The sequence below is a fragment of the Poecilia reticulata genome, unplaced genomic scaffold (genome assembly GCF_000633615.1).
Source record: "Poecilia reticulata strain Guanapo unplaced genomic scaffold, Guppy_female_1.0+MT scaffold_409, whole genome shotgun sequence".
NCBI lineage: Eukaryota > Metazoa > Chordata > Actinopteri > Cyprinodontiformes > Poeciliidae > Poecilia > Poecilia reticulata.
Window position 1 is genome coordinate 5,147 of NW_007615178.1, and position 10,654 is coordinate 15,800.

Below are 10,654 nucleotides of genomic sequence, written 5' to 3' on the forward strand. Positions count from 1 at the left end.
AGACAATAAAGTTTCAATTTTAAGATCTACCAAATTCTCACCAGATAAGTTGGACGCTGCCAAACATGCAGAGTTTATAGTTTCAACATTGTCATTTTACAAGAAAGATGCTGTGAAAGTTGCAGAGGTAAACTGTTTATTAGCATTTCTGCTGGTTTATGTTCTCTAGAGGTCAAACAATGAAATGAAGAGAATACATTAGAAAATTACACTGATGCTCCTAAGTTGGATGTGACATTATTACAAGATCTGGGCTCTAATTTCTTACACAAATCAAATCCACCATTGGTGTTGCCGTTGAGAAACTATTGTGATAAAGACATTTTGTGGGGCATATTTAGATTTAATTTTTGCTTGTAAAAAAAATAAAACAAAGCATTTAAAGTTGGTAATTTCCAGGCCAAGCAGTGTGGCTAGGTGTTGAAATATTTATTTCTACTTCATCTGGATGTTTTTAGAAGTCAAATAACTGCACCGCTGTTGTCCTGGTTGTTGGGGCATGTGCAGATTTTTTCTTTTCCAGAAGTGGTTGTAAACAAAGTAGGCTGGGCCATTTTACAGAGGAGCATCTGCCTCTTTCTCACCTGATCCCTGTCACCTTCCTCTCACACCAGCTCTCTCCATACTCTGCCTCACAGCATCAATTAAACTTCTCTGTGTGCTTCCTCATTTCCTCTCTTCCATCTCAACATCTAACAGGATTTTCCGATATATCTGCCATCCCTCTGCTATCTCAGGCTCGCTTCTTACATTTGTTTCTAAACTCCTCAGCTTGATCTGTCTTTTATTCTCATTTTTGTTGTTTTGGTCTTCAACAGGGAAACTGTTAACATAACTTTTTCCACCTACAACTCTGTGTTTATGCTTTAGAAAATCACCGTCTGCTTCATGTAGCACTACTGAGGAATCTCAACATTGAACTAATATGTTTCACCCAGTAAAAGTAATTTCACCAGTCCACGTGCTGAATTGTAATATTTTTTTTCCATTTCATTCATATAATCTAATGATCATTTGGTCTTTCATTGCAACAGGAGTTGCCATTGGTTCTAAAAGAAAAGCAGCCTCCACCTTATGACTGGGACTAAACTAAAATTAGTATGATTTCACACAAGCTATAAAATAAATTTCTGCTAATATTTTTCTGTGTCTTCAGCTAAAGTCCAATTTTTTTATGACTACATCATTACATCAGCTTTCATTTTCGGCCATTAGAGAAATGCCTCCTAACTCACAAAGTTAATTAGTGCTGGTCTGTGAAGTAAGCAAAAAAAAAAGTGACTATGCAGACATTTTCTGACTTAACAGCCATTTTTCTTTTCAAACAATGCAGTCAGCTCACATGCAATAAAAATAACTCAGTAAAACACAAATGCACTTCATACTGATTAGAATGAATTTAATACGAAACTTGTGTTAGGGTGTAGGAAAGGTATTCAGCAGAACGAAATACATGAGAGGATGATAATCAGAAACTTCTGTTGAGTGTATCCAGTTCAACATATATTTATCTGATCATTATTCTTTTGTTTCTCTCAGTCTCACTCTCTCACCCTTCACCTCACCCATTCAACATTTTATCCCATCTTTTTCACTCATCCTCTTTCATTAAAACCTCTCCCTTCTCGCTGTCCTGCAGATATCGAGGGCTCAAAGTGGGTTCAGATGACATAATGCCTGAGATAGCCCCACTAATTGCACATTAATTTTCACCACAATGGCTCAACTAACATGCACTGCTAACCCACATCCTCGAATTAATGGCTACAGCGCGGTCCATCAATGTTAGTCCTCAATAGTTTAATACAAAGTTTTGCCTAAAAGGAGGCTCAAGCATAAAAATCTTACACAGTTCAAAATCAGCATAAATAACCAATGAAAACATAAAACTCTGTTACGTCTTCGAATTACATCACCCACAATCAGTTAAATGATTAGGATTATATTTGTCATGAAGGCATCCAATAATGTTGATTGCATTACAACATTTAAATGAGCTAATTTAAAGACATAAATGTCAAAGAAAATTCTGTCTTAAGCACTGGACACACAAAAAATCAAAACAGCGTTAGAAAGGGACAAGGAGGTAAAAATGGATCAGAGACACAAAAGTACACAACATTTTGTTGGTAAAATAAATGCAGGTTTCATGTTTTTGGTTTCCTCTCCCTCATTTGTCACACAAGTTTCTCAGATCCAGCCGAACCTGTTGGAATACATGAAGCAGGCTAAAAGCGCTCAAAAGGCATCACTTCGTGCCCTGATCCAAGGAAATTTGAGAACAGATGTGGAACAAAGTATTAAAATAAAAATACATTTAAAAAAATTTAAAAAAAATCAAAGGTCCATTTCACATTTTGTAAAAATATTCTGTGAGACAAAAGCATGAATTGCATTATATGTGGGATAAAACTAACACAGTATTTGAGGAAAACTGCAGCATAGCAGTCAGACATGGTGGTGGTAGTGTGATGGTCTGAGGCTTGTTTTCTGCTGGATGACTGGACATTACTGGTGAAATCATGAATTCTGTTTTTGACAGAAAATCCTGAAGGAGAATGTATGTATCAGTTTGTGATCTTAATCTCAAGACCACAATTTAAAACACACCAACTAAGTGATGCCTGGTTAGCTAAAAAAAAAAAACCCAAGATATTAGAGTGACCTAGTCAAAGTCTAGATTTAAACTAAACTTGCATTTGTTTAGATTTCCTCAGTGGGCAGAGCACCTTTTTTATATCACATGTTGATGTGTCCATGGGTGAATCATTTACCCCCAAGTTGCATGTTGGTGTGTAAATGAGTGAATGTGGCTCATTCACTCATTCAGCGCTTTTAGGGGTCAGTTTGGTTAGAAAATCACTCCAGTCTATTTCCTTAATAAATTAAGTCTCTCTGAAAATGTTTCTTTTTTTACTCCAGATAGTTTTTGTCTGATATTAACATTAGTTTGGTGATCTGAAATGTTTTGGTGAAATCTATACATAAAAAAGTCCCTAATTTATGGTAAAATACCAGCAGCTTCAGTTGCCAGAATTTTATTGTATAAATATGTATAAATGCGGTAATATTTAAAATGATGTAAAATTATGGTTGCCAGTTATTTTACCATAAATTAGAGGCTTTTTTTGTTTTTTACAGTGTATCTTTTTACTGTATAAAATCTGAAATGGAACATGAAGAGGTAACATTAGTGTGAAGGTTGCACAGAATGACACAAATTGAGACTATGTAAAAATATAATCTTAATTTGTATTCTAGTTTTTAAGATAATTTAAAAAAATATACAACTATAAAAAGCTTTTCAATATTGAGATAGTGTACAAAGACCACATGTAACCCAGATTTCAAACACTGATTACTTCCCTAATTTGTGTGCGTACACAATATCTAATAGTTGTGAAAGGAAATTTTGACTACTAAAACAAATATAAAAATGTGTTTATTCCAATTTTTGTGGGCATTTTCATATTCAGTCTGCAAACTGTTGTGCTACTGATGCACTCATACTTTGCAAATAATTTGCATATGTATTAGATTGATAGGTTCAGTTTCTAGAAACTATTCTAACACCATGTTATGATGCTGTAAGTTTATGTTAAATTGGGAGCTAACTTTGTTTACAATGTGAACTGCATCTGCAGGTGTGTATTTTATTGTCTTTATAAATCAATAATCAACATGCTGCAATAAAATGTGTTTATTGCTCTGAACAATTTGAGACAAATGTTAATAATATTGCATGTTATTCATATAACGCTATGGAACTAAAGTAATTAAGAGTTTTCCTATAATCTTTATTCTGTTTTCTAAATCAAAGATATGTGAGAGAAAAGCTTTGTATTTTACAAACACAAGATGTTATCTAATACTGCAGTACCGCTGCAGTGACGCCACTTAATCGCTAGGTGGCAGTGGTCCGTAACAGTCAAACCATTAGGCTGAACAAAAGAAAAAAAAAGTTCCGATCACGAGTACACAAGAAATCAATCCAAGAGTATAAGAGTAGATTCACGTACTGTAGAAAAACACATTCTGGAGTTCAGCACAATGTAAAAGTCTTTGTTAAAATGTTTTAAATCAATAACAATAAAATGAAAATATTTATGTAATATTCCAGATTGATTTAGTTTTAAAATTTCCCGACTAATTGCTACATTCTGAAGTCAGATTAAAGCAATTACTACTTCAGTATTTTTTGTTTCATTTCTGTGATAATTAACAATTCAATAAAGTTTTGTACATAGGAACATTATCTAATTTTGAATCACAGCAATAAAATGCTCATTTCTTTCAGCCTGTGATATAAACTTTTAGTTCAGCAGGCTGCTGAAAGTTTTCATGGACATTCCCTTTCAAAAATGTGCACAATTAAGCTGTATTTTTGTTATTTCATCTGTAGTGCTGGAGGATATCAATACCATTTCCTTTCCTGTTTCCTATTTCCCCTTTTGCTTTCCTGCTTGTCTTGTGCCTCATTTTTCTCTGTGAGCAGAGGAGAAGAAAGAACTGGTGTAACGTGAGATACTGCAATTTGAGATTGTGTCTGAGACGCTCTGTAAATATTTGAAAAGCGCGTCCCTTTTATTGAGCGAGCTGCAGTTCACAGTTTCACAAACCTTGTGATGCTGTGCAAAAACGTGCATACAAGCAGCACGGCGTAACCTGAAAAATATGCAAGGTTAATTGAATGAATGGATATGTTTTTTTAAGAGGGGTAACATGTATCATCCCCTTTACTTTTAGAAAGACTGCAGCCATAGGAATCTAGAGGAGAACTGGAAAGTTTTGTAAAGTACTTTGTTAACATCTTATATTCTTGTGAGTCATCCTTAAAAATCCGACTTAATACTAAACTCACCTAATCCCATTCATACTGACGGGCTGCAGCAGGCTGCATTCACAGAAAATTTTTTTTTTAGAAATGCAGTTTTATGATATAAAGCACTTTGAACTCCTTTGTTGCTGAAATGTGCAAAACAAATAAACTGTTTAAAAAACACAGGCTGAATATTTCTCTGGGGGAGCTGCAGAGATTCACAGCTCAGGTAACATGTCAACAAGTCAACTATAAGTTATAAATCTGGACTTTATGAAAGAGTGGCAAGAAGTAAAAGGCATTGCTGAAATGAAATTATAAGACTTGCAGCTTGTTCTACAGCCATCTAGGGAGAGTGCCGTGATTGGATGATATCAAAATGAATCTTGTTTACCTGTAGAGAAAATAAAAACTGCATTTTACTGTTAAACTATTTCCTGCACTGTGAAGCATGGTGTTAGTGGAAGCAAGCTGTGGGGAGTCTTTACTTCAGCAGGAAGAGGGAAGACCGTAGAGTTTATGGGAATGTGAAGGGAGCAAAATAAAAGGCCGCAAAAATTTACCTTCCAGCCGAACCATGAGCCTGAAGCACAGAGGAATGGTGTTATTCAAATCATGACCAGATTAGACAACAGTCCAGTTAAAGATTAACCTAAATCAAATTGATTGTGGCAAGACTTCACAAATGTATTTTTATGAATATTGTCTATTAAATCTTACTGAGCTTGATCTATTTTACTGAGAAGAATGTGGAGAAATTTCAGCCTCAATAAATGTGGAGACCACACTTTTTCCATTTGTACAAAAAATAAAAAATAAATAAACATCTCTCTCCATCCACACACAAAATTATGCATAACCTTGTGTTGTTCTATTAAGTTAAAAAAATAAAAAAAAATAATAATAATTTATGTTTGTGAATCTAATATGACAAAACATGAGAAAGTTCAAAGGTTGTGAACACCAATGCAGGCATTGTGAGAATATGATAAATCCACTCTGAAAGCCCTTCAGGCATTATTGGTTAAAGGTTCAGCATTGATTCGAACTTCATGCTGGGAGGACAAGGCATGACCACTGCGCTGCCTAATTTTGATTGCTAATTCTTCTTTATGGAACAAAATGAAGGCAAGTCACCTTCACTACAGAACCATCGAGTTTTAAAATTGAAAACATCAATACAGGGGAGCATACATGAAGCAGATCTGTAGGGTTTTTTTTTATTATTATTGCATTAATCCATTCACATCAGAGACTCTAGCTGTTTCTAATCTGTACAGATCATAAACCAGATTATCTCACTCTTCTTCTGCTCTCAGGGTGCTTTGCCCTTCATATCTAGCAGAAATTTAAAATCTAATTTGTCACACCACAGGACGCTTCATTTCACCTCGGTTCATGCTAAAAGCGTTCTGGCCCACAGAAGCCGTCAGTTGTCCTGGATCTCTTTTATATATGTTTCTTTTACATCTATAGCAGTTTAACTATGCCATATGAACGCAACAATGAACTCCTTTTATTGTCAACGATTGTGGGACGTCCTTCTGAACCTGTGATGTATGACCATAACCTATGCATTGTACAGCAGTGTATTCTTCATGCTGTGCAGCATGGCCCATGATTCTCAGCCATTTTCAGTTCTCTGCATGTTGCGGGCATTGCCAAGAGAAAATTACATGGATTCCTAAATATATTTTAATGTTATGCAAACAATGAACCCCCTAAATTTGTTCCAGTTTCGCTGAATCCCCACAACACAAACAGGTAGACATTAATTTTCTTTATGTTTGATGTAAATCTCACTAGATTCATCATCATGCAGAGAAATCAGAAACCTTTAATATGCTGTAACTCTGCATTTCTAAAATACAAAGAAAGTTTTTCAATTGAATGTTCCTGAATCATTTTAAAAATGTTTTTCAAGAATTTTAAACATTTTGCTTTCAATAAATTGGTGCAGAATGGTCTGAAAATTGACATAGGGCCTTTTTGACCTTTTTAAATAACACCTCAGCATCGTAAATGGCATGAAAAGTATGTCACCAGATCCTTTCCTGACTGATTTTCATAAGAGTCTAAATAATTTTTTGTGGATGCACAAGTAGCTTAATTGTAACATTTGCTATACTGCTGCCCATTTTGGACAACCTTGAAACGACATTTAATCCAAATGAGGATTTATACGTAGATAACTAGCCAACTAACTACAACTCAATATTCCTAAGAGTGTTTTATTATCTTATTTTTCTTCTTTGCTTTTCTAAGTTAAATTTAAAACACTGATAAAAACATACATTTTCAGTGGTTTTTATCGAATTTCAGGTCTGAGATCATTTAACTCTCTGGTCAGAACTAAGGATATATCAGATGCATTTTTATTTGGCATAAATTCCAAGCATGTTTTGGCAATTGGATCTTCCTCATCAGAAACCACTCATGAAAAACAACAGATTAAAATGTTTGTTTTTAAAAACAGCATATTAAACTGTAATGCAGCCTTTGTATTTTTGTGACCAACATTGGAGGAGTAAAAAGTGTATTTGTTTGATTTTTGTGTATTTTCCTGTTAAAAATTAATTAAAGGAAGTCTTTGACTTCCTTTAATTAAGGCTGTTTACACAGGCTGTTTACACCTGCCTAGCAGGTGTAAACAGCCTGCTAGGCAGTACTAATTAGTGTTCTAATTTAATTTAAAGTGTTTTATAATATTTAATGAACACAAACCATAGGAAAGATCACTTATTTTAGAAATTGATCTCATACATCTACATTCATATTTAAAATGAATTTTTATGTTTAGACATGAAAACAATTGCTTTGCTTTTAATCTGAGCAGTAGCTAATGTTAAAATTTCAACATGCTTTTCTTGACTAAAAGGACTTTAACTTTCCATATAATAAAGAAAAATAGCTTTTATTAAACATCCTGAGCTAACTTTGTTAGATTAAAGTTTATATGGTCATTAGCTCAATTTTTCAACATAGATATGAGCGTATACAAAAAACTCTTTTTTCCCCAACTATGTTTTTGTTGCCAGTTGCAAAACATGTTAAGGTTTACAAACTTCAAGTATACATTTTATAAATCAGAAACAAGAAAATAAAAAAATATTAAAACACATTTTGTAGTATCTACTTTTTGCTTCACTTTACATATTTGTGTTAGTGATTTCTGATAAATTACACGTAATCTGAAAACTTGATTTTGTTGACACTCTTGTTTTGTTGTTGCTAAGCACACAATTTGGCCTAGAAATTACTTTGAATAGAAGTTATGACTATTAAAAAAAGAAAACCTGAACAGTATTTTATCTCCTGCTTGTGTGAGTAAAGTCATTGGATTGAGGGTTAGCCATCACAGGGTTAACTTCCTCAGACCTACCACCCGGATGCAGTCATTCACATGGCTCTGACAGCATCTGGTGGTCACAGCCATTAAATCCCATTCTCATCCCTGTAAAGCCAAACGGGCAGCAGACGCAGCCAACCACATTCACAATCTTGAAGCCATCGGACCAATTGCAGGGTGAAGGGGGAGGGAGCTCACAGCACTGATCTTCTGTTTGCAGCATCCCAAGAGAAGCCTCTGTTGTGTGAAATACAAGAAAAAGGGCAAGACAGCGGGAGTGAATCCAAGGAAGCAACTCGAAGAACTGGAAGGGTGGAATCTCTTGGGGGGTGGCAGCCAGGATAGGGTTACTTTTGATTTGTGGAGTTCATCCTTAGAGCAAATGGCTGTTGTGTCAGTGTAAACAGCCTGTGCAGTACCTGCATTGCTGAAGGGGGAAGGAGAAGAGGAGGAGGCGGCACAGACACTGGAGCAAATGTTACCTCTTCCTATGAATGTTTCCTGCTGTTAGGTAGCCCCAGTCCTGCTGCTGCTCACCTCTTAACATGCATGTTGTATGTTGAGGTACGTATGCATATCTAATCTGAGGGTAAGACCTGCTCATGTTGGCAGGATTAGCAGCCGAGATGCAGCACATCTTAACTAAAAATAACATCAAGAGGAGCATGACATGATCCCATGCAAAGAGCTGCGAGCGTTTGTTTTTGTGCAGAGCAGGGCAACGCAGACTGAACTACAGCAGCCGACTAAAACCAGCCTTTGTTTTTCATTGGTTGGCTTCAGTTGCACATGTTCCTCATTAAGTGCAAAAGCAGACAGGATGAGGAGGGAGGAATGGATCATATGTCTGTGCCTTCCTGTGTCACTATAGAAAGCATGCTCTTTTAAAAAAGGAACCTCTTCATATGTGTAAATCTTGGGGAAAAAGTGCTATTCGCTCTCATGGGACGCGTGTAGTACGCAAGTAGGTGGGAGGAACATGGGCTCAAGCCATGCAGTGGATATTTATGGAACCACTGTGTGTGTGTGTGTGTGTGTGCGTGTGTGCGTGCGTGTGTGTGTGTGTATGTGTGTGTGTGTGTGTGTGTGTGTGGGTGTAAGTTGAGTTTGATGTCTGGAAGTGCTGCCAGCACATTTCCTAGAGGTGAACGTTACAGTTAGAGTGGTTAGTATTCCTCTGACTTTATGAAGTATGTACACCAGATTCCTCCTGTACGTTTGTTACCCACATCCTGCCAAAAAAAGAAGAAGAAAAAAACAGAAACACCCGCCACAACCTTGCTGGCACTAACAGCCAGGGGCTAAATAAAAATCTGGATTTCTAAAAAAATGATTTAAGCACATCATCAACAGACAGATGTAAAGCATTTTTTGCTTGTGTCTCCTTTTGCAGCTCATATGGAGGAAGAACCATCAATGCCTCAGCAGACCTTAAACCGACGGCAGGACGGCTGTACTGACCATGAGGCACGTTAGAAACTAAGCAACACGTCAACATCCACACCAAAATAAAAGGGAAAAAGTTTGAGAAAATCTGCTTGAGAAACCTACACCCGACCATGGCTGTGAACACTGCCAAGACAGCGTCAAGTTTTCTCTCGACAACTGCAACAACCGCCACGGGCCCGTTGCTCTCAACGAGCCTCGGACCCAGAGAAAACATCACCTCAAGAACATTTATGACTGTTACCCTAACGACAGCAGCAACAACAAACGAGAGCAGCTTCAACGCCACCGCGGCTCCAAACGTGGTGATTGAGGGCTCGAGTGTTGGAATGCTGCTGGTGCCCTTCGGCATCATCACCCTCATTGGCCTAGCGGTGGCAATAGTAAGGAACTGATTCAAGATTCTCCTACGTTGTACTTAACTCCTTTTGATGATCTAGTTAATAGATATTTTAATGTCTTTTTTTATTACAGATGCTGTACATTCGGAAACGGAAGCGGTAAGTCTTTACATTTTGCTGAACTATCTCTACAAGAGGCTAGAGGAAGATTTTTTTTTTAGTTTGTTGCATAATTTGCATCTAAATATGTAACTTAAGATGGACAGATGTTGAGGGGGGAGGGGGCGTTGCATGCAAATCAGCTTAACAATTAGCATCATCTTTATGTTTTTAAACTGAACTTGCAACCTCTAAGAAAATGGCTGATTGACCAGACATGTATAATAATGAAGAAAGCATCATTATGAGGCATTTTGAGGGAGGTTCACCCTGCTGAAACATTTATTTTAATGCTCTGCTGACTGTTGAAGAAAGACCGAACACCAGAAAGCCTGAGGCCTTCAGAAGAAAGACTTGCAACTTTTGAGTCTGAAAAGATAAAAACAGCCATTCTATTATATGTGAAAGAAAGAGACAAAAAAAGTTTACCTTTCCTGAAAGGAGGAAACTTCCATCCATCCATCCATCCATCCATCCATCCATCCATCCATCCATCCATCCATCCATCCATCCATCCATCCATCCATCCATCCATCCATC

General features: G+C 36.6%; 1 protein-coding gene across 1 annotated transcript; it reads left to right on the plus strand.

Moving 5' to 3' along the window:
• Window positions 1–8,281: 8,281 nt before the first annotated feature.
• LOC103460976 (uncharacterized protein C3orf18 homolog) lies at window positions 8,282–10,186 on the plus strand. Its single transcript, XM_008403292.2, has 3 exons — window positions 8,282–8,732; window positions 9,562–9,997; window positions 10,089–10,186. The coding sequence occupies exons 2-3, from the start codon at window positions 9,728–9,730 to the stop codon at window positions 10,116–10,118; spliced, it is 300 nt and encodes a 99-aa protein (XP_008401514.1). The 5' UTR covers window positions 8,282–8,732; window positions 9,562–9,727; the 3' UTR covers window positions 10,119–10,186.
• The last annotated feature ends 468 nt before the right edge of the window (window positions 10,187–10,654 follow it).

Excerpts from the sequence above, each read along its gene's own strand:
- LOC103460976 (XM_008403292.2), top strand. The coding sequence starts at position 9,728 with ATGGCTGTGAACACTGCCAAGACAGCGTCAAGTTTTCTCTCGACAACT. Across the intron at positions 9,998-10,088 it reads TTGGCCTAGCGGTGGCAATA|ATGCTGTACATTCGGAAACG; the intron begins GTAAGGAACTGA and ends TTTTTATTACAG.